This window comes from Aulonocara stuartgranti (genome assembly GCF_965226115.1).
Source record: "Aulonocara stuartgranti genome assembly, chromosome: 6".
NCBI classification, from domain to species: Eukaryota; Metazoa; Chordata; class Actinopteri; order Cichliformes; family Cichlidae; genus Aulonocara; species Aulonocara stuartgranti.
The window spans coordinates 3,942,381-3,966,246 of record NC_138944.1 but is presented as its reverse complement, the minus strand read 5'-3'; the positions used below and the strand labels follow the sequence as shown (position 1 = coordinate 3,966,246).

General features: G+C 39.5%; 1 protein-coding gene across 3 annotated transcripts in view; it reads left to right on the top strand.

The window, feature by feature from the left end:
• dnah6 (dynein, axonemal, heavy chain 6) overlaps positions 1–19,876 on the top strand; it is a 53,839-nt gene extending 33,963 nt beyond the window's left edge. For all 3 annotated transcript variants that reach the window (XM_082537584.1, XM_082537583.1, XM_082537585.1), the window contains 31 exons: positions 688–828; positions 1,280–1,522; positions 1,734–1,901; positions 2,029–2,264; positions 2,721–2,865; positions 3,053–3,169; positions 4,190–4,313; positions 4,450–4,646; positions 4,992–5,195; positions 5,508–5,633; positions 5,896–6,060; positions 6,558–6,625; positions 8,143–8,323; positions 8,463–8,642; positions 8,788–9,021; positions 10,056–10,191; positions 10,402–10,568; positions 10,806–10,996; positions 11,704–11,864; positions 12,556–12,644; positions 13,088–13,234; positions 13,362–13,500; positions 15,311–15,430; positions 15,574–15,695; positions 16,036–16,165; positions 16,315–16,442; positions 16,664–16,849; positions 17,731–17,803; positions 18,039–18,190; positions 19,256–19,478; positions 19,704–19,876. In XM_082537584.1, coding sequence (XP_082393710.1) covers positions 688–828; positions 1,280–1,522; positions 1,734–1,901; positions 2,029–2,264; positions 2,721–2,865; positions 3,053–3,169; positions 4,190–4,313; positions 4,450–4,646; positions 4,992–5,195; positions 5,508–5,633; positions 5,896–6,060; positions 6,558–6,625; positions 8,143–8,323; positions 8,463–8,642; positions 8,788–9,021; positions 10,056–10,191; positions 10,402–10,568; positions 10,806–10,996; positions 11,704–11,864; positions 12,556–12,644; positions 13,088–13,234; positions 13,362–13,500; positions 15,311–15,430; positions 15,574–15,695; positions 16,036–16,165; positions 16,315–16,442; positions 16,664–16,849; positions 17,731–17,803; positions 18,039–18,190; positions 19,256–19,478; positions 19,704–19,807 — 4,797 coding nt within the window. In that variant the 3' untranslated portion in view covers positions 19,808–19,876. The remainder of the gene's footprint in view (positions 1–687; positions 829–1,279; positions 1,523–1,733; positions 1,902–2,028; positions 2,265–2,720; positions 2,866–3,052; positions 3,170–4,189; positions 4,314–4,449; positions 4,647–4,991; positions 5,196–5,507; positions 5,634–5,895; positions 6,061–6,557; positions 6,626–8,142; positions 8,324–8,462; positions 8,643–8,787; positions 9,022–10,055; positions 10,192–10,401; positions 10,569–10,805; positions 10,997–11,703; positions 11,865–12,555; positions 12,645–13,087; positions 13,235–13,361; positions 13,501–15,310; positions 15,431–15,573; positions 15,696–16,035; positions 16,166–16,314; positions 16,443–16,663; positions 16,850–17,730; positions 17,804–18,038; positions 18,191–19,255; positions 19,479–19,703) is intronic.
• Positions 19,877–23,866: the final 3,990 nt, after the last annotated feature.

Here is a 23,866-nt window from a genome sequence, read left to right as displayed (position 1 = left end):
CAGTGCGTGCGAGTCTGTGTCTTTGTTCAGTCTGTGTTATGTGTTTCCTGTTTTACTTTGAAAGTCCATGTCTGATGTTAATGTGTCTGGTGTTGCTTCCCCTTGTCTCGTTAGGCCTGATTTGCCCCAGCTGTGTTTCCCTCCTGTTATTCATTCCCTGATTGCTCCCTCTGTGTATTTAAGCCCTGTGTTTCTCTGTGTCCGTGTCGTGATCTGCCGGTTACTTTGCTGTGTGTTTTGTCAATCCGCTGGTGTTAGTTTATTTTTGAGTTTTTCCAGTTATGTTATGTTTGCGTTCAGCATTAAAGCTGTTTTGGTTAAGTTCTGTCTCCGGAGTCTGCACCTTGGGTGCCGCACACAGCCGACACCTAACACACTTAGTGTTTTCAGCAACAGTACATAGATCTGCAACAAGATAAACAAAATGAAATTAAACATTAATTTCTGATATAAGAGAAGTATGATGAAGCCTGACCTTTGTGAGTTGTTTAAAGAAGATAATAAACACCTAGCAAAGCATCTGAGATTCCCACTATGGGCTAAAATTTCCACAGACTGTATAAAAGCAGACAGTTAAAATCAGTGTCCCAGGCAAAAGGAAAGAACACATGAGAGCTGATGCTATTTGCCTGTTGTGATCTTCTATGTGTGTGTGTCTTTTTTACGTGTCTGTGATGGTGCATTCAGGTGTTCCAGTTTTTCATCTCCCGTGTACAAGAAAAACTACACATTGTGCTGTGTATGAGCCCTGTGGGCGATGCTTTCAGGTCCCGATGTCGCATGTTTCCTTCACTGGTTAACTGCTGCACTATTGACTGGTTTGTGCAGGTATGCTGATATAACTCTGTTTCTCTGATATATATGAATCACTCAGTATATACGTCACTACCCTTGTCTATGGAATCACTCTTGTTCATGTAAAATATTTCTAATATAACCCTTTTTTATAACACCACCGTCCCTTTAGATTGAATTCTTTTTCATAATCTATAGCTTTAAGGTAATCCTATTCATGTCCCTTTTTATAGAAAAAAAATTGTTTCATCATCGTCATGGAAGTTGTAGTTTCTATATTTTTTAAAACTTCTTTTGAACTTATTAGTTTAAAAAAAACTTTTTACAATTTCTGTTTTTAAATAAATGTTTTATGTCCATCTGCTGGCGCTCTGCTGAATAACTGTTCAGTTGACAGGAGCTAAAGGTCAAAGCTTCAAATTGTTGTCCTCGCTGCTAACTTTATGTCACTTTCCTCTCTTTCGCTGTTCGTTCTGGTGCTCAGTGGCCCCGGGAGGCGCTGCTCTCTGTCTCTGAGGCCTTTTTCCAGAATGTGGACTTTGGCAATGAGAAGCTAAAACAGAACATCTCTGCGATGTGTGTCGAGATACACGTTAGTGTCACTGAAATGGCTGAGCGCTTCTACTTAGAGCTGAGACGCCGGTACTACACCACACCTACCTCCTATCTAGAGCTTATCAACCTCTACCTCAGCATGCTTGGCAACAAGAGACAGCAGTTAGTTCTGGTATGTCAACACAATAATGGGCAATTTTTCACATATGTTGTTGATGATGAATTGTTACCTGATATTGTGTAGGAAAAATAGCAGCTAGATACATTAGCTGGTGGTGAGTGCTAATAGTCAGTTTTATTTTTACTGTGACGGTAATGCATCATGAGTTGTTATGTTGATTATATCAAACATGATAATTATTTATGCGTGTGTTACTGTATAGGCCAGGGATCGTGTAAAGAATGGTGTCACTAAGCTGCTGGAGACCAATGAGCTTGTAGACAAAATGAAGGTGGACCTTTCTGCTCTGGAGCCAGTCCTCAAACAAAAATCTACTGATGTTGATGCCCTCATGGAGAAATTGGCTGCAGATCAAGAGAAGGCTGATGAGGTCTGTCTGTGTTTTATCACAAAACTTTCAAAAACCTGTCTGATGTTGCCTATATTTCAATTATAAATCATGGTAACTCTTTGTCATTACTTCATGAGCATAACTAAAATAATTCTCCTTGTCACAGGTACGTAAAGTAGTAAAAGAAGATGAGGCACTGGCCCGAGTTAAGGCTGAAGAAACCCAGGCCATTGCAGATGACGCACAGAGGGACTTAGATCAGGCTCTGCCAGCTTTAGAGAGTGCCAACCAGGCCCTCAGATCTCTTGACAAGGCTGACATCTCTGAGATCAAGGTGTTCACTAAACCCCCAGCCCTAGTGATGACTGTCATGGAGTCTGTCTGCATCTTGCTTGATTGCAAGTGAGTGTGCACTATTTTCTTTAAAAAAAATAATAGATAAATAAATAGCTTCTTAACATGATATACTTTTATTAGGTATCCATCCTGCACTGGTGATGGTTTCTAAAAGTGCAATTCTTTATAATGACAATAATAGAAACACAATAATGTAATAACTTTATCACTCCTTCACTTCACCGGGACTATTTTTTCAATCTTATGTATTTTGCATTTAACATTAAACAGAGATAACTTGAAGATTTCACCATTCACTAATCTTCTGCATTGTTGATCTGAATTAAATCTTCACAATATCATATCCTCTTTAGGATTTTGAAACTTGCTGTTCTGCCCAAAGAATTTTCAGTACTTTGAAAAGATCAACTAATGTCACGGTCTAATGTATCGAGCAACCGTGACATTTCTTTAGTCCTTATTTGTTAACAGTGTCTCACTAACTTTCTTCTCTCCTAACAGACCAGACTGGCTAAGTGCCAAGCAATTACTGGGCGATCCCAACTTTCTCAGGCGTCTGACAGAATATGACAAGGACAATATCAAACCTAGGATCCTGCTGAAACTACAAAAATACATCAATGACCCTAATTTCATGCCTGAAAAGGTCAGTTTGGATATTTTGGCAGATTAAAAAATGTCATTGTACAAACAGAGCCAGTGAAAATAACAACTTCTTACTGTATTATTATGACTAAACATGTGGTTTTCAGATAGTATAACCTATCAGAAATTCTGAAATGTTTCAGTATGTTTTTGCTTGGCCTAATTTCTTATTGTGTCGCTCTTGTTAGGTGGAAAAGGTATCAAGGGCGTGCAGGTCCATGTGCATGTGGGTCAGAGCTATGGATCTGTACTCGAGAGTCTTCAAAGAGGTTGGCCCCAAGAGAGAAAAACTGGCCAAGGCACAGGTCAGTTACAGAGTGCATTGTTGGTGTGCCGTCATTGTTAGCTGAAGCTGAAATAAATTCATGCTCTAGGTTTACCTCACTAAGGAAAAGTATGTTCTTACAGGCTTATTCAAATGTAAATTATTAAGTGTTTCAAAGTAATTATAAGGATTCAACCTGTAAAAAAAAATAACAGATTTGTCTTGTGGGAGCCCTGATTTAGGGTTTTAACATTATCTATCAGAGTTGTGTTAATTTTAGCCACATCATACAGGTTAAGGGGGAAAATATAATTTAGATATGAAATAGTTTGTAATATTTTGGGGTTTTTTGGTTTGTTAATAGTGTTACACTAAACCAGGACAAAAAATATCTGCATTTGTGGGACTATGACTGCTGACATTTAAGTAAAATGTTGATCTAAACATTATTTCTTCTTCATAAACATAAGAAAGAGTTAGTGTCATCTGTGTTACCTGCTATATATAAGCACAAAGCAACTTAGTGTCTTTAGCAGACATATTACCAATGCACCAGATCGTGATAGAATGATGAGGTCTAAAGAAGGAGATGATCAGTTTGACGCTGTTCACTAGTGGATCATGAATCACAGTTTACATAATGGAAGTTTGTAAGCTACCCAGTCTAAGATGGGTCACTGCAAAGCCAAGTGTTGGTGGTGGTCTTCAGCTCTCTCATTAGTGTTTTATTCCACTCGCTGTTTCAGATTATTGGGGAATTTTAGAAAATTTAAGGCAGGAGACTCTTATTTTCAAGACAAACGCATTGCTGGATTTCTATGGGCTTGTAGTACTGTAGCTAGAGCTATGCAGCTTATTGCTTTAAGGAGCAGTCAAGATTTTGGCCAGAGTACGTTACAGCACTAAGTCTGATGTGGGTTTGGCATATGTGCACTAAACTTAATGATGAGAAATAAAAACCAGACCAACACGTACAGTACTTCCAAATATTGCTTTAATGATTCCTGTATGATATTACCCTACCATTTCCCTCTTCATCTGTGCTTACTCATTTGTGCAGGAAGAGCTGGATGTGACCATGGCAACCCTAAAAGAGAAGCAGAAGAAGCTTCAGGAGGTGGAGAACCAGATCAAAGTCCTGCAGGAGCAGTTTGATAGCAGCATGAATGAGAAAGAAGATTTGGGTGAGAGTTGTGCCAAAAAGTACAACATAAAATATACTCTGTGAAATAAGTTCTACCATCTGTCTTTTATTAAATGTTTGATGTACCTTGCTGTCTTTGGCTTGCTAAAATTCTTTCTCTTTCTTTTTCATCAAAGTTAATACGATGGCTCTGACACAGGCCCGTCTGATCAGGGCAGGGAAGCTAACGTTCGCTCTTGGTGACGAACAAGTACGCTGGGAAGAAAGTGTAGCCCTGTTTGAGCAAGAGATCATCAATGTTGTGGGAAATGTCTTCGTTGCAGCTGCTTGTGTGGCATATTATGGTGCATTTACTTCCCACTATAGACAGCTGGTAGGTACAGGTTTATTCTGTGCTTTTTAAGGTTTTACAGGCTGCTCTAACAAAGAATTAGCAGCTTGTGCCTTTAGTATGAGTTTAGTCTAATTTTTGAAAATCAGTAGAAAATAGGACACTACATAAGACAAACAAAAGCTGGGCCCAGTTTTCTCATTACTGCTATTGTGCTCAGTCACACGCAATCCCCACTATCGTAATGGCCTTACACCTTGTTTGTTTTTATTATAAGACAGGAAATAACATGTAATAATAAGGGATGAAATGAGGAAAACAGTAGAAACTCTGGAGGATACAACCTGAGTTGTTGTGCTTGTGTGCGCTCTGTTTCCCTCTCACCAGCTAATTGACCAGTGGATAACGCAGTGCCAGAACCTGAACATCCCAATCAGTTCCACTTTTAGCCTGATTAACATTCTTGGTGATCAATATGTCATCCGCCAGTGGAATGCAGAAGGTTTGCCTCGTGACACTGTTTCTACAGAGAATGGCATCCTGGTGACTGAGGGCCACCGGTGGCCTCTTATGATCGACCCACAGGATCAGGTGAACTAGAAACAAGTTTCCAGCAGCATCCATGTAGTGCCGATAATTCCAACACTGATTACTTTATGAATGAAATGGGTTATTTTTTTTAACACTTTAACTTCTCAATTATCTGTATAATCCCAAGTCATTAATATTCATTTCACACATTTATTACACGAGAACCTTAATTTTAAAACTAATTTTGATTTTGAAAATAGTGGTATACAGCTGCATAACAAGGATAAATAAGTTTAAATTCGTTCTTACAAATTTTTTTAAAGAAGTCATCTTCATCACATTAGGGATTAAGGATATTTCTTTCATTCTCAGGCCAACCGATGGATCCGCTCCAAGGAGGCTAAACATGGTCTAAAGGTGATCAAGCTAACGGACTCTGGCTTCCTTCGTACCCTAGAGAATGCCATAAGCATGGGTGTCCCTGTACTGCTAGAGGAGGTAGGATTGCACCACTCATGTGACAGTAAAACAGACTTAATCATAAAAAAGACAATTTGTGGTCAAATGTTGTATTGTAATTGTGTATTTTTTAAGGTGGGCTAACACTGGGCGACATTAAATAAGTTGAAGACCTTTATTGGACAGATTGTTATTAAATAGTGTTTTTAATTTTGCGTTGTCCCAGGATATCATTATAAAAGAGTTAAGAAAAGCATGTGTACTGTGAATGGCTCTGTTTGGGTATTTTGTGGGTGTATAGTTAAAGGAGACCCTGGATCCAGCACTGGAGCCCGTCTTGTTGAAGCAGACGTTTGTGGCTGGTGGCCGAACAATGATCCGACTGGGAGACTCAGATATTGACTATGACAAAAATTTTAGGTTCTATATGACCACAAAGATGGCCAACCCACATTACCTGCCAGAGGTAAGGACAGCAGCACACCTACTCAAACCTACTTATACTATATGTGTACAAAAGAAGATACTGTAAAGAGACGCAGTCATATGTCAACCAGCAAAACCCTATAGCTGAACAGTCTAGGAGAATAATAATAATAATGGATTGCATTTATATAGCGCTTTCCTAGGCACCCAAAGCGCTTTACAATTCCACTATTCATTCACTCTCACATTCACACACTGGTGGAGGCAGCTGCAGTTGTAGCCACAGCTGCCCTGGGGCAGAATGTGGCTACAGTCTGCCCCAGGGCATTTAGTGTGAGAATGGGCTCACACTAAATGCAGTCATGTACTGTCTCATTAGTTCAAGCCAACAGTGCATGCATACATCACAGACATTATAAAAGAGAGACATGGACTCCAAAGAATCCTGAATTAAAACCACAAAGACGATCATTGAGACCAGCAAAGTAGTTCAAGGTTTCATTGTGATTTAATGAGTTTCTGTTTCTACCTTTTAAGGTTTGCATCAAAGTTACAATTATCAACTTCACTGTCACTAAATCTGGCTTAGAAGACCAACTTCTCAGGTAAATACATGCACACACATGAAAAAAGCTATTGCATTTCAACTATGTAACAAGTAGAGATGGACCGATACCGATGGTCCGATACTGACCTAAATTACTGGATCGGATATCGGAGAGAAATAAAAAATGTAATCCGATCCGAAGTATCACAAAATCATCTCACAAACGCGCTACTTGGCGTAACCCAGCTCGGCGCATCGGAGCAGTATGTGTTACGTGATAGAGCAGCTGTTGTCTGCAGGAACTGTCGGCGGTCTGGTGGAGCATGTGGAGCCTTGCTACATGCTTCCAAACCGCGGCATGTTATCTCGGCGAAAACTATCCCAGAGAAGTAAAGCAAGTGCGTAAGTTCATCCCTGAATGTTTGCATAGTATTTCCACATTAAGCTTAACAACTGATATATGGAGCCACAGCTGGACTGGCCATCGAAAGCGATTTGTCTCGTACTTAAGCTAGAATGGAAAAAAGACACAAAGCTAGAGTTATTCTGTTCTTGCTGCAAAGCTGATTCTTCTTCTCTCATTCCCCTTCCTGTTGCTACTTCAAACATGAAACTGGTCAATGATCAGCTGGTCGGCTTTTCTGTCGCAAATCCTGCCTTTCTTGTTTGTTTATCGCCCACTTTGTGCCAGAGAGAGGAGACCAGTGGATAAACAACAGCAGCACGTTTAAGCTTAATTAGCTGTTGTTAGAATTTATTTAATATTACTTTCTAGTATCAGTTGATGTTTGCTGGAGCCACAGCTGTAAAAGCTGCTGGTCATGATGTCGGTTTGGATATGTGGTGAGAGGGAAACTTGTAGATGAAACCAGGAGATGTCCTTACTGAATGATCAGAGCTGAGCAGGTGATGGAGAAACAGGTTTACCTTTTAGGTGACATGAATGAGTTGAAGGGAAGTTATGAACTTATGCATTTGTTTTACAGGTGCATTAAATTAAAGTTGATTACGTCGATTAAGCATCAAGGTGGAGGGCGGGGGGTGGTTCTGGGAGATTTATGTTAGGAGTTGGCAACCCTATTAGTTAGGTTGTTTAATATTTCTGCTAAGGACTCTTTAAAATACCAGAATAGGAAGGATGGTGCAGGTTTAAATTTATTAGATTGATCAGTGTTGCTGAACTATAAAATATTTTGGGTGCAGTGTATTTTTTGCATACAAGTATAACAGAATAGTTTTAGTGTCTTGTTTTTTAAAACTTGAGTATGAACTTATATAAAATGCAGCAAGATATTTATTTAAAAAACAGTTTTGTTGATTAAAAAAAACGCTATATCGGATTCATATTGGTATCGGCAGATATCCAAATTTATGATATCGGAATCGGTATCGGACATAAAAAAGTGGTCTCGTTTATCTCTAGTAACAAGCATTTACAAAGCCATCTACATTTTAAAAAATGGATAGAAATACTGCACATAATTTTATGTATCCTAATTGTATGTATCCTTTCCCCCCTTTCTGATAATGACCTCTGGAATCTCTTGATTCAATCTTTTTTCAATCTGTTTTAAGTGATGTGGTGCGTCTTGAGAGTCCGCATCTTGAGGAACAGAGGAACGAGCTGATTGTGCGCATCAACGCTGACCGCAGCCAGCTGAAAGATATTGAAGACCGCATTCTTAAGCTTCTCTTTACCTCTAAGGGGAATATACTTGACAACGAGGAGCTAGTTCAGACTCTCCAGGAGTCAAAGGTAGGGATTAGGCTATATGGATATGGAGTTGTGGTTGTTGAATTTAACATTCCCTGCAATGACCTTTTTTTAAACTTTCCTGTTTTTCTGATGCTCATCCTGTTTATTTCCATGATTTTTTGCATCCTCTTGTCTCCAGGTGACTTCAGAGGCCATAAAGCACCGTCTGGAAGAGGCAGAAGCAACTGAGCTGATGATAAACTCTGCAAGGGAGCGCTACAGGCCTGTGGCCACTCGAGGATCTGTTTTGTACTTTGTCGTTGCCAGTCTGTCGGAGATCGATCCTATGTACCAGTTCTCACTCAAGTACTTTAAACACGTGAGGGAAAAAAGAGCTGGGCTTTACTCTCAAATTTACAAAGCTACTTGTACAGGAATGTTTAATGAAAATGTGTAAGTACCCATTTAAAGAAATTATTTTCTTTTTTTCTCTGTTTTTTGTTTATTTCTTCCTTCATCTTCAGCTCTTTAATTCCACCATCGAGACATCAGAGCAGAGTACTGTGCTAGAAGAGCGCCTTCAGATTCTCCTGAATCAAATCTTGCTAAACTCCTACATTAATGTGTCACGTGGACTCTTCGAGCAACACAAGCTTATCTACAGCTTTATGTTGTGCGTAGAAATCATGAGGCAGCGTGGCGAGATCTCTGATGGGGAATGGTGGCGCTTCCTAAAAGGAGCTTCTTCACTGAAAAAGGTGAGGTGGGAAATCCAGCCATAGAAGTTCAGCTTGATAAAAGCAATAATGAATAAAATAATTAACTAAAGAAAAAGATTTCCTATGATTGTGCTCATGTTTTTTTATAACCTCCTAGGACCTGGCGTCCAAATATGTGGACATCACATTTTGGGTTATTTAGACCAAAATACTCAATTTTGCTCTACAAGGGCCTGATATCCACTTACGAGGACATTATACTGCTACTATCGAAATTTTATATGAATATCCTCATACGTGGCTCTCATTTTTCTTAGAAACAAAAATTAGGTGAAAAAAAAATCTGGCAATTCTTTGTTTTGACATTTATCGGGTCCCAATCAGCCCAAATATCAAAGAGAAATAAAAAATGCATGCTGTGGAAGAGTTCGGGTCTTAGGAGGTTAAAGAAGTATATAGTGATGGTGTTAACCATGCCACTAGACTGGAGGCACTGATTGTTAGCAGTCACAGTCCTCATGCTAGTTCTGTTCTTCTTTCTCCTACACCTCTGTTTTAGGTCTCCCGTTTATTGCCTCTTAGCATTTACTGCTCAAAGGTTTGGAGTAACAGGGAAATGTATGTTTCTGACAAAAAGCAAGCTTTTTAAAAACCAAAATAAAATAATAGTAGTTTGACTGAATACGCTAAAAAGGAGTAATGATTAATCAAATCATTAAGTATAAGGGATTTTAATGAAATATTTACACAGGTGTATAGAAGCGAATTTTCAGACTCATCACCCAAATATCTGAAAGCTGTTAATCCGAGTAAACACTGAATGCATCTGACTAGTGGAGTGCCTGCAGGTGTAATCGTAGTTGGTGATTCAAACAAGAACTTTTTAGTGATCCCAAGTATTTCAGATTAAAGTGTCATTTTTACTTTTTAAAGCTGCTTGTCATAGAAACCATTTGTCATCATCCCCTCACTCTTTTATAATTCTAGTTAACTTTCTCTTTACTTACACCAGTCGATAACAATATGTCTACTAAATTTGTGGGCATAAACTTTTCTTTTTCTGCATCTTCCAGGAGTATCCAGAGCAACCAGATGTGCCATGGCTAAGTGATTTTTACTGGCAGACATGTTGTGAGCTGGAGGACACACTGCCTTGCTTCAAGGGCATCTCCAGAGAAATCACTAGAACCCATATCCATATTAAGCTAGGTACCCTATCCCCATTGTTATTGTTGTTGAGCTGATAAGGATCTGTATATGTCAGCATGTTACTTTTAAATATAAAACTAGAATGTTTGACCTACATACACTGTCATTTTTCATTTTTATAAAGAGATGTTCTAATCATTCTTATCATTTACTTACCAAACTATGTACAAATCCTATGTCTGATTCCATAGAATTCCTTTTCTCTTATAGGGCATTTTGAAGCATCTTTAAATCCAGAAAAATGGAAAGGCTATGTGTCAGAGTTTCCTTCTCTCGAGGAGTCCATAAAGGAGAAACGGGAGATGAAAGGCTACTGGAATGAGCGATTGGGATCTTTCCAGAAACTAGTTCTTATCAAGAGCTTCATGGAAGAGAAGGTGAGCCTGGATGAAGTCCGGGGAAAGATATTTACTGAGGTTTTTTTTTTTATTGTTTTCCAGGTGAAGAGGATCATTTTAAAAAAGTGTAACTTTTGTCAGTATTAAAGAAAGGATCTCAGTAAAAGAAATAAATGACATGGGTTTATAGCTCTCCGCGGAGCTTTCCCATCACCACCAAAGCTTGGTCAATTTTTCCCAGCTTTTCTGTGACTTATATCCTCTTTTTCCATCCAGGTGGTTTTTGCAGCAACTGAGTTTGTGATTGTCAACCTGGGGAAGGAGTTTGTGGAAAACCCTCCAGTTGACCTGGCTAATCTCTATAATGACATGTCCCCTACCACCCCATTGATCTTCATCCTCAGCACAGGTTCTGACCCAATGGGTGCCTTCCAGCGCTTTGCAAATGAGAGAGGGTGTCTTGACAGGTAAGGGAGAAAAAATGGTTAGAGGTCCCTCCAACATGGCTCGCAAAAATGTCTTTGTTTTGTTCACCAGGCTGTGACATCTGAGATATAGACATATATAGCTGGTTGGGTTTTTATTTTTATTTTTAATAGTCAGTAGCTTCTGTCTTCTGTAAGCCAAGTAGTGGGAGGTTTTTAGGATGATGCCATCAATTTGACTGCACCAAGCAATAATCTGCAACTTGCACTGGGACAGTTCAGCCATGTGGTTCTCTGCCAGAAAAGGGTGGATTGTCCTCTTCAGTTTGAGAATGAGTTGCTTCCTCAAATGAACAAGTTCAAGTTTAAGACTACAGATACAAGCAGTGGAAATGAGCTGTCTTATAAAGGGTGTCTAAGCTCAGTCTCAGACATAGGATGAGGAGTTTGGGAGGGGCTCAGAGTAGAGCCACTACTCATCCACATCCAGGAGGCCTTCTGGACACCTCTTACACGAAGGGCATGTCCAAAGGTCATGCTGGGTCATATCCAGAAGACATGTTCCCAAACCAGTATTTCACTTCGATATCTGCTTGGGGTATTGTATTGGGGTAGTGGCTGGGAAGAGGGAGGTCTGGGCACCTCTGTCTAAACTGTTGTCCCTGTGATCCTGGACTAGACAGGTTGTTGCAAATGAATGAATAAAGTTTATAAAGGCATCAAAATGGTGATTTTTCTGTGTTTTTCAGGGTCGAGGCTATCTCACTGGGGCAAGGCCAGGGACCTATAGCGGAGAAGATGATCCATTCAGCGCTGACGAGTGGCAACTGGGTCTTCTTGCAGAACTGCCATCTGGCAGTGTCTTGGATGTTAGCCATGGAGGAGCTCATTAAGACCTTCACTGAGTCTGGTACTATTTTTAAATTGAGCTCAAAAGTTTCTGTTTATTTCAGCCTTCTGTCCTAACATTTGTGACATATTTTTTATTAGTTAAGGCTTATGAGGGTTGTATGAAAAAATAGTATTAAATTAGAATAATTACAACATTTGCTTCAAACTGGGAAATCCCAGCGGTGGTAATTTTAGTGTTTATGGATGGGGATACCCAAGAAAGAGATGCTGGGCTGCAGTTTAGTTTCAGTTTAGTTACACTTTGTTTGTACTCAGTTGGAACCCATTTGACCTTCAAAAAAACTTACTTTAGTTCTTCATTGTGCAGACTCAACAATGCTTAAAGCATTCCTCAGAGGTTTTGGTCCACATTAACATGATAGTGTCACACAGTTGTTGCAGATTTGTTGATCGCATTATAGCCACTAGATAATGGGTACGCTGTGGTCATAAAGGGATGAACATTGTTAGCAGCAATGCTCAGGGACACATCTAAACAAGTTCCTTCATATTTCTAATGTCATTAGACATCATTTGTAATTTACACGTGCATTTCTAATCTCTGAGAAACAGAAATGAGTAAACTGTGATATTGTATGCTTTGGTTTTTCAAAGTGTTTGTATTATTGATAAAAAATACTGCAGGACCTTTTTAAGGCCTTTTCTTTTTTATGAATATGCAAATAATTTTCTCATCTGTTTCTCTGCAGACACATCAGTCCATGAGAACTTCCGTTTGTTTCTCAGTTCCATGCCGACCAAAGTATTTCCTGTTACAGTGCTCCAGAACTCCGTTAAGGTAGTCACACAGAGACCCAAACACTGTAATACTATATAATAAAGCTATGGATGATTAAAAATACTGTTTTTAAAAAAGAACTTGTCTATACTGGTGGATTGAACATGAGTGAAACATAAAAATGACTTTGGTAATTACCAGTACTGTTTATTTAGGGTATCTGTGGCATAAACCTTAGTTAAGCACTGCCTTCATAAATATGGGTCGAAATCTTTGATGTCAATTAAACGTACATTAACTACCAGCACTTGATTTATCGTCATCATGACCATGACCTGATCATTTGAAGAGTGAGTCACACGGTACACTGGTTACCTTGAAGAGTCGTTGGGATTGTATGTGCACTTGAAGACAGCCTGAACAACAAGGAGGAGATGCTAAACCAAAAGGTTGTCAGGATTGCTGGTAGTCTTCTCAGTAGGTCTCTGTGATGTCATTGCCAGGTGACTAACGAGCCTCCTAAAGGCCTGCGAGCCAACATGCGACGAGCCTTCACAGAGATCACCAGCAGTTTCTTTGAACGCCACATTTTGGGACGCCAGTGGAGGAAGATTGTCTTTGGAATCTGCTTTTTCCATGCAATCATCCAGGTTACATACACTCTTTCTCAGTATTTTACATGTAAAGTGCCTCATCATTATTACTTTGTTTTCTTGGATGTGTTTTACTTTGTGTGTGGTCGTACAGTACTTCTCTGCCTGTGTGTCTCGTGTTTAGGAGCGGAAGAAGTTTGGTCCCCTGGGCTGGAACATCCGCTACGAATTCAATGACAGTGACAGAGAATGTGCTCTGCTCAACCTCAACCTGTACTGCAAAGATGGCACCATCCCTTGGGATGCTCTGGTCTACATCACTGGTAGGAAGCAAATATCAACAGAAATGTTCTTGTATCTAAATTCAACAAGGTAATAAGTTAGGGACTGTTTGTGTAGCATCTTATTTCCCATATGTAATGCATGTCTTATTTGTATTTTGACATTTTATATTAATAGAAAGCCTTTTCACAAAACAAACATGATTGCATGTCCTTGAACCTAAACATGCAGCCGTTTCATAAAAATAAAAGTGTGGGAAGAATAATAGGACACTTTAAACCAGCGGTCAGCAACCTTAAACACCCAAACAACCATTTGGACCTGGTTTCTATGGAAAAGGAAACACTGGGAGCCGCAAATACTTTTTGACATCTAAAATGAAGATAACACCGTGTATATTGTTGTTTTTTTACCTTAATGCTTTGTATAAACAACTATAGTGTGTTGCTTATGAAATCCATGAAGTGCTATGGAGAAAATTACATTTTATTTATGTAATGAACACAATGTCAACCCTTAAAAAGTAATAACTAAAAAGAAAGTCAACCAGTTGAAGGTGTCTTTAAAATGAATTCAAAAGCTGAACTTAAATTATCCATGTAGCAAACAAAAACAATGAGCCGTCATCCTTGTATCGCCTTCTGGGCTTTCGGAGTGTAGCGGAGCCTTGACCAGAATTAAAAAAATAATTGGAAAAAAAGCACCATGCTCCTAAAAAATTTAAAATAAATATTTTCAAAATATCTGCATAATATTTATTGTACCTGGTTAATGTGCTTCGCGGGGCGTGGCCCGCAGTGACGCTGCAGGAGAGGCAGACGTACCTGAGTGGCATCCGCAATCACGCCTCACCGGCTTACTCTCTCTGCTGTTGTGTTGTTGTTTGTGTCGGGCTGTGAGCTGGAAAGCTACAGCCAGCTGTGTGTGAAAAGTGGTCAATAAAGAGATGCTGAAGAGCATGTTCATGTAAACATCGTCGGGTCTGCCGTGATGTGTTTACAATCGGACTTCTGCTCCTGAACCTCTGCGCACAGCGTCTGCTGTACGATCGGGGCTGTACGAAGTCACTTCATCTTTACGCAGGACTGTAAGCTGTCGTCTGTGAGGCGTGAGCGGTGTTTGTTTTTAACATAGTTCATGGTGGAGAACAGCTGCTCACATACGTATGTGGATCCGGTAGGTCACTCTCGTCAGAAGTAAATACAAATGAATCTGCCCAGCCATCATTAAATGTTGTATTTTCTTCAGATATTTTTCTTTTCTTACATTTCTCCATACTTGGCCTACCTGGGGCTGAAAGTCTCGGTAAATGCATGTCGTTTCGGCGGGTATACCGGCTTCCGCAAGTGTGACGCTAATAAAATCGAACTTTATTTTTATTATTCAAGATCACAATAATCTTCCAATATAGAACTACGAGTTTTAAAAAAGAACTAACTCAAATAAAATACACTTCAGTTAAATACTTATAATTTATCTTTCCAAACCATGCAGAGCCGCAATGTAAGGCTCCGGCTCCGGAGCAGTTTCCCCTAAGTTTTCTGTTCTGTAATAGATTTCTCTTTTTAGTGTTTCATCTTTAAATTGAATGACCTGGATCCAACTTCTTTCAAAATTATCTGTATAAGAACGGGAATTACACATATCTATGTAAATATACTATATGCATATTTTTTAGTTTAAAGTTGTTGCTGTTTTTTCCATAACTTTTTTATTTTTCTGATTCTGAGTGAGATTTTGATCAACTGAAACTAGAAGAGGGTCTGGTCTTTAAAAGCAATATCTCCTGCATTCATAAACAAAGAAAGCCATGAAATATCTCAAATCCTACTGTGTTTTTTTTCTCTTCAGGTGAGATCACGTATGGAGGGAGAGTGACGGATGCCTGGGACCAACGGTGCCTAAGGACAATCCTCAAAGGCTTTTTTTCTCCAGAAACTCTGCAGCCTGGCTACACCTACTCCCCCTCAGGTATTGTTCTTTCTGCCCTCTTTTGTATGTATATGTGTGTGTGTGTACATGTATGTGTGTGTATGTGTACATGTGTATGTACGGGCGTGTATGCACAGTGAACGCTATGCATATATCTCAATTAATGGTTTTCTCCCTGTAAGGTGTTTACTACGCTCCAGAGTCAGATGAACTCGAACAATATAAGAAGTATATTGAGAATCTTCCAATCATTGATGATCCTGAGGTCTTTGGTATGCATGAGAATGCCAACTTGGCTTTTCAGGTGAAGAACAATACTGTAACAATACCAGTACATTACAAGCAAATGTCTCTGTCTCTATTTTATACCAGACTGCCAGTTGTTCTCTTAAATATAAATGACTGTGCAATTTCTTATTTATACGTAGTTTTTCAAAATTTGTTAAATTTTTCACTTCACAGCAATTATAAGAAATGGCTTGTGGTCCTTTTAGTGATTTAAACTTATGTTTCTCATGCAGTTTATGAGCTTTGGGAGTGCTATGATAAAATATCAATACATGAGTGTGTGTGTGTGTGTGTGTGTGTGTGTGTGTGTGTGTGTGTGTGTGTGTGTGTGTGTGTGTGTGTGTTTGCCTCTGCAGCGTCAAGAAACTATAACTCTGATCAATACCATACTGGATGTTAATCCTCGTTCTTCAGCGCAACATGGAGCTAAGAGTAACGATGACATAGTCTGCGAGCTCGCCGAGCTGATTCTAGCCAAACTGCCCGGTACGCTGACCCCACATAGATTCACCTGCACATCGATCTCAGTTACTGCTGAGACTTTGCATTATTACACTCACTCTTTTTCCCCATGTTTTCATTGGTTTGTGTTGTCTTTTGTCTCTTTGTGAACTTGTCTTTCTTTTGGAGTGCAGAGCGACTGGACATGGATGAAGCAATTGGCACACTGTTTATCAAAGACACCAATGGGCACCTGAACTCCCTCACAACTGTTTTGGCCCAAGAAGCAGACCGATTCAACAACTTGCTTAAAGTTCTCAGGGTGACGTAAAAACCACACACATTTAATTGGTGGAGATCATCTCATGACCACTTCAGGAGTTGTTTTCTTTGGATTGTTGTTTATTTACTTGATCTTAGAGAAACATTCAAATAGAAAAAAACCTGAACAATCGAAAATATGCGTTCTGTTTAGTTTCAGAAATAACATTTTTCGGAATCTGTCGTTACTGTGATGTGTTATTCTCACTTTCTTTTTCGTAGATGTCTCTTATCACTCTGCAAAAGGCAATAGCAGGTCTTGTTGTGATGTCAGAGGAAATGGACCGAATCTACACAAGCTTTCTGAACAACCAGGTCCCCACCCACTGGGCAAACTCTGCCTACCCTTCCCTCAAACCGCTGTCTTCTTGGGTCAGAGACTTGACTCTCAGAACGTCCTTTATCCAGGTTTGCATACAGATATTAACAAAAACACACACGTTTTCAAGTTCAGTCCAGAGGAATTATAGAAGTTTGTGTGAAATGTGTCTTTATAAAGCTAACATACATTGGATTAGAATAGAAGTCTTTTCTAGCTCAGGTCTGGGATATTCGCTGTGTTTTATTGGTTCGGGTGTGTGCATGTGTGCACGTGTGTGTGTCTGTGTGCATGCATATGTACGTTTGCATACATTTGATTTGTGTGTTATCTCATTAGTTTGGAAAACTGTAATAACACATGTACATTCTGAGTTCATCTTTCTGCCTCTCTGCACATCCTGGTTTAGTGTTTGGTCCATTTTCTCTGATTTAAGCTGCTCTTAAGTCTGGTCTGAACATGTATCGTACAGTCACTATAATTCACTTAAACAAGCACAAACAGGGTAAAGTCCTGTTAGTTTATACAGCAGTGGATAAACACTGAGTCACACTCCACATGCTGATTATCTTAGGAAACAAAATCCAATGTAAACTAATTCACTGGGTCACTTACAGCACAGGTGTTGAACTCCAGGCCTCGAGGGCCGGTGTCCTGCAGGTTTTAGATGTGTCCTTGATCCAACACAGCTGATTCAAATGGCTAAATTACCTCCTCAACATGTCTTGAAGTTCTCCAGATGCCTGCTAATGAACTAACTATTTGATTCAGGTGTGTTGACCCAGGGTGCGATCTAAAACCTGCAGGACACCGGCCCTCGAGGCCTGGAGTTCGACACCCCTGACTTACAGGATGCCTTTAATGCACTATATTGAATAAAAGAAGGAGATACTGCATAAACAAAGATATCGTTATTTAAAGATACTTATATTTTAATTGCATCTCTTCTTCTCTTTTCCTCTCTTGCAAGACTTGGATCACACGTGGTCAGCCCAAATCACTTTGGATCTCAGGGTTCTTCTTCCCTCAAGGCTTTCTTACTGGTAACACACTGAAATATGCTCTATGTTTTTTAATAATGCCAACAGTAAAGCACAGTTTTAGAGCTGAGCTTGAGGATTACAATGATCACTCTGACTACTCTTTCAAGTATACAGTGTAAAAATAAATGAATGAAGTTTAAAAGAGAGCTATTAATTAAATTTGTGTTTATTGGTAGATTTTGCTAAACAGCACAGTGACTTATTTCAATGCTCTTGTGTCTTTGATGGCCTGTAGGAGTGTTGCAGAATCATGCCTGGCGTTACAGTTTGCCTATTGACGAGCTTAATTTCCGCTTCAGCGTGGTGCCGGCGTACAGGGATGAGGAAGCAGTCTGTGAGGCTCTACGCACTCTTCCCATTGGTGCAAAACTGAACATGGATGAGGAGGTACTGTAAGAGGAGCAGTACTCTTAGTTATGCTTTCAGTAGTGCTTTAAAAAAAGGGCACAAATATTCTTTTCTCCAGCCCTTCAAATATTAGCAGTACTTTAAGATGCTATTTTTCTGGCTAATAGCAGGAGAGCTAATGTGGAAGAGCAGATCAACAATCTCAAGATGCAATCTAAAATATTACATCAGTTTGGTTTCTCTACAGTTAGTTTGTTGCTCCTTATATTTGTTCAACTTAACTTACTTAACTGCAGTTAATGTTTTTATGTGCAATATTTTATTCAAAATTCTTCTTACATTTTTACACAAAATCAGTTATGTTATCAATTGTGTTTGTGTTTGCATGATTTCAGTTAGAGTCCTTGGAAGCAAAACAAACCTAGCAGGCTGAAGATAAATCCTTTAATCATTAATATGACCACTAGCTTGTTTTGTTTTTGGGCAAGCATTTGAAATGTGAATTAGATATAAATACATATATCAAATAGGTCAGATCATGACCCATTTGATATATGTATTTAATTCTTGTATTAATTGATTAATGTTTTTGTGAAATTACTTTATCCTGAATCTCTAAATCTGATCTGGTGATCTCAAAGTTAGCACCACAGAGCAAATATATCCTAAATGATCAAATTAAATCCATTATTATCCATTATTTTTGATTGGACTACATACTGGTTTCTTTAGTAAGGTTGTGTTATACTTGACTCCGGTGTGAATCTGGAGGGCAGTACAGCCTCCAGTATTGTTTTCTTTTTTAAAATACTGAGTTTATTTCCTGATGACATATCAGATTGATGCCCTCTTAAGCGTCATAAATAGTGAATATCAACCGCAGCAAACATCGTGTCAACTCTTCTTTAAATCTCTGTTCATGAAAATGAAATCCTTAAAGAATAAAAAGCTCTCGATACATCTGATAAAAGCAAAGCCACATGTTCTTTGTTTTATTTTCTGGCTTTGCAAGTCTTGTGTTTACTTTGTTTCAAGAGTTTGTCAGTAAAAAGTTAAAGTAAAATAAAAAGGTAATTCCTTTAATATGGTTACTTGTTAAAACAGTTACCAGAGCCGCAGGATGGTGTACTTGTTCACGGTATGTTCATGGATGCCTGTCGCTGGGATGATGTCGGCATGGTGATGGATGATGCGCTGCCTCGGGTTATGAACGCCATGCTGCCGGTGGTGCACTTTGAGCCACAGCAGAACTACGTCCCAGAGCCTGACCTCTACCACGCTCCTCTGTACAAGACCTCAGCCAGAGCTGGCACTCTGTCCACCACAGGTACACACCTGATGTATCCAAAGTCACTCACTGGAAACCTTTTTACATTTAAAGTCATGACACATTTTATACTATCATAAGGCCAAGAGCTAGTTTTTGGGCATCGCTGGGAGTTTTGGTGGGATACAGCGCACGTCCCTGTTACCAACATACAATGTCAAAAAAAGAAAGAAAAGGATGTTTGCTCAGATTGTTTCCTCACCCTTCATGTCTCTCTCCCTTCAGGTCACTCAACTAATTTTGTGGTGACAGTAATGCTTCCCTCCAAGCGACCCAGCGACTACTGGATATCCAAAGCCTCCGCACTCCTGTGCCAGTTGAATGATTAAATATTTATTCGAGGACAAAGCATTGAATTAAATTAAACTTGTGTAATAGCAACACAGACCGTAATTAAAATTTCACCCCAAACTGATGTTTCTGCGTCCTTCATCTCATACATGTGTGTGACTACATTTATTTATATAACAAACTCTTTAGAAAGGAGACGTCCCAGTTTCACAGTGGAAGCACTACACTGCCTTACACTGCTTCATTTCATCTGCAAGTTAACAAGTCACAAGAAGCAGAGGTAGCCATCACCATCCAAGGCAGCACACGGTGAACAAGAGAGGCAAGGTGGAGTGGGTGGAGACGAGTGACAGAAGGATAACTGTAAAAGTGAAAGGAATTTTTTTTTTAAGTTGATGACTTCGTGAAAACAAGAAAAGAAATGTTTTAGAAAAACTAAGAATTCTATTTTTTTATTTTTTTTTATTTTATTTAGGCATTTATTAGACAAATAAGACTAATATACCCAAATTTGAAGCAGGAAACTGGACTTCTCAGAGATTAGTCAAATATAATCAACAATTCTCTGGTGTCCTGGATTGTTGATTACCTGACAGGAAGACCACAATATGTGTGACCACAGTGTGTGTCTGACAAGGTAATCAGCAACACAGGGGCACCACAAGGGACTGTCCTCTCCCTCTTCACCCTTAACACCACAGACTTCAGCCACTGCACAGAGACCTGCCATCTTCTGAAGTTTTCTGATGACTCTGCGGTGGTTGGATGCTTTGTGATTATTCATAAAATATTAACAAAAAGACCTAAAAACTGTGAGAATCTGAATTTTAGCAAACAATATACAATTATTTATACCTATATTTCAACTTTTCTGAGTCAGGAGTCACAAAGTGGTGCACAAAGTTAACAAGTTCATAACATTTAAACTGTATATTTCTGTCAATACATAATTCAGTCAAAACTGAAGCCATGCACGTGATGTGTAGAAGGATTCCTCTCAAAAATTAATTCAAACTGCGTGGGCCCTCCTCGTTTTCTGACTCCTCCTTAGCCTTTATCATTTTCTACCATTCTGTGGAAACGACCAGTAGAAAAGATGAAGTTAGTCTGGCTCATCTGCGCAGTGGCTGTTGGTAAGATTTAAACAAATACATTTCTACAAAATCATATCAAAAAAAGAAGCTGAGTGTGGGGAAAGAGTTGTCTTTTCAATTTGACTGTTTGAAGGCGTAATTCAGCATTTGGAGAAATGTCTTTACTGATTTTCTTTTTAAGAGTTGGATTAAAAGATTGAGAGGAATCTCATGTCTGTTTTTAAAGTAGAAAGATCCAGTCAGTGTGCATCTGGCCTGATTTAATGCAAAAGAGAAAACGGCCGACTGTAACTGTGTCAGTTTAAAGTTCAGACCTGTGCACAAACAAAGCTTTTGTGTGGGTGATACATGCTAAAATCAACAACAGAGAGAAATGTTAGGAATACTATGGGCTTTATTCTTTTAACCATCTTATATCATGTTGTGGAAAATGTGTCACACTTTATCCTCCGATCCTCTGGATGCTCAAATTAGAACACAGTATTTGTAGTATGTTTTTGTCACGAGCTTCTTTGTATGTAGACAAAAGTTCGTAAGAAGCCAATACACTTAATCAGATGTGTATTGTGTATCAGGACCCCCCTCTCACCACATCGTCCCAATTTTGATTTACGGCCTCAGTCGAACCGTTTCTGTAACTTTCTAAAACCGATGATCTCAAATTCAGTGTGTTACCATTGCCAACCAAACGTTTTACACAAGATGAAATCATGATTTTTTTTTTTATGACGTATTGCAGCCACCTCCGTATGTCTGGCTTTCAACATTGATACGACAGCCACCCGCATCTTTACTACAGAACAAAAAGATTTCTTCCAAAACAAGGTGCTTCAGTTACTGTCTGACAAGAACAATGGGTGAGTATCAAAGCTAATCTAAAGATGCAAAGTATCAAAATATTAAATCATATCTGCATCATTAACGTGGTGTACAGCTTTTCTGTGCAAATCAGTGCATGTTTTTTGTTGTTGTCTTATTTCTGTCTGATCAGATCTCACTAAGGCACAATAGAACTTTTTATTTAACGTTTCTCATAGAGGATGGGGACAGGAAATGGACTGGAAAGAAAGTAGGGGAAAAATTTAGCTGGGATTTGATGATCAGAGCACGTTTGATGTCCCAAAAGTGCAAAGATAAAATGAAAGGTCATGTAACTCTAGTTGCTGTCTTAAACTTGGGTAAAAGTAAAGATTACCTTTGTCCTGATCAAGGGAAAAATAAATAACGCCCACACAGCACATTTACTTTCATTGACCCCGAGAGTATTCGTGGTTGTTGTCAATGTGGTCCAGGGGCGTTTTCAGAGACGGTGCCTGTATTGTTGCTACTGCCCAAGTAATTGAATTCAAATTCAACTGAAAGGTTAAAGTGACATACAGTGGCTTGCAAAAGTATTCGACCCCTTGAACTTTCCCACATTTTGTCACATTACAGCCACAAACATGAATCAATTTTATTGGAATTCCACGTGAAAGACCAACACAAAGTGGTGTACACGTGAGAAGTGGAACGAAAATCATACATGATTCCAAACATTTTTTACAAATAAATAACTGAAATGTGGGGTGTGAGTAATTATTCAGCCCCCTTTGGTCTGAGTGCAGTCAGTTGCCCATAGACATTGCCTGATGAGTGCTAATGACTAAATAGAGTGCACCTATGTGTAATCTAATGTCAGTACAAATACAGCTGCTCTGTGACGGCCTCAGAGGTTGTCTAAGAGAATATTGGGAGCAACAACACCATGAAGTCCAAAGAACACACCAGACAGGTCAGGGATAAAGTTATCGAGAAATCTAAAGCAGGCTTAGGCTACAAAAAGATTTCCCAAGCCTTGAACATCCCACAGAGCACTGTTCAAGCCATCATTCAGAAATGGAAGGAGTATGGCACAACTGTAAACCTACAAAGACAAGGCCGTCCACCTAAACTCACAGGCCGAACAAGGAGAGCGCTAATCAGAAATGCCCAAGAGGCCCATGGTGGCTCTGGACGAGCTGCAGAGATCTACAGCTCAGGTGGGGGAATCTGTCCACAGGACAACTATTAGTCGTGCACTGCACAAAGTTGGCCTTTATGGAAGAGTGGCAAGAAGAAAGCCATTTTTAACAGAAAACCATAAGAAGTCCTGTTTGCAGTTTGCCACAAGCCATGTGGGGACACAGCAAACATGTGGAAGAAGGTGCTCTGGTCAGATGAGACCAAAATGGAACTTTTTGGCCAAAATGCAAAACGCTATGTGTGGAAACTAACACTGCACATCACTCTGAACACACCATCCCCACTGTCAGATATGGTGGTGGCAGCATCATGCTCTGGGGGTGCTTCTCTTCAGCAGGGACAGGAAGCTGGTCAGAGTTGATGGGAAGATGGCTGGAGTCAAATAAGATAACCTTTATTAGTCCCACACGTGGGAAATTTGTTATAAAATACAGGGCAATCTTGGAAGAAAACCTCTTGGAGTCTGCAAAAGACTTGAGACTGGGGCGGAGGTTCCCCTTCCAGCAGGACAACGACCCTAAACATAAAGCCAGCGCAACAATGGAGTGGTTTAAAACCAAACATATCCATGTGTTAGAATGGCCCAGTCAAAGTCCAGATCTAAATCCAATCGAGAATCTGTGGCAAGATCTGAAAACTGCTGTTCACAAACACTGCCCATCTAATCTGACTGAGCTGGAGCTGTTTTGCAAAGAAGAATGGGCAAAGATTTCAGTCTGTAGATGTGTAAAGCTGGTAGAGACAGACCCTAAAAGACTGGCAGCTGTAATTGCAGCTGCGAGGTGGTTCAACAAAGTATTGACTCAGGGGGCTGAATAATTACACAGACCCCACTTTGCAGTTATTTATTTGTAAAAAAATGTTTGGAATCATGTCTGATTTTCGTTCCACTTCTCACGTGTGCACCACTTTGTGTTGGTCTTTCACGTGGAATTCCAATAACATTGATTCATGTTTGTGGCTGTAATGTGACAAAATGTGGGAAAGGTCAAGGGGGCCGAA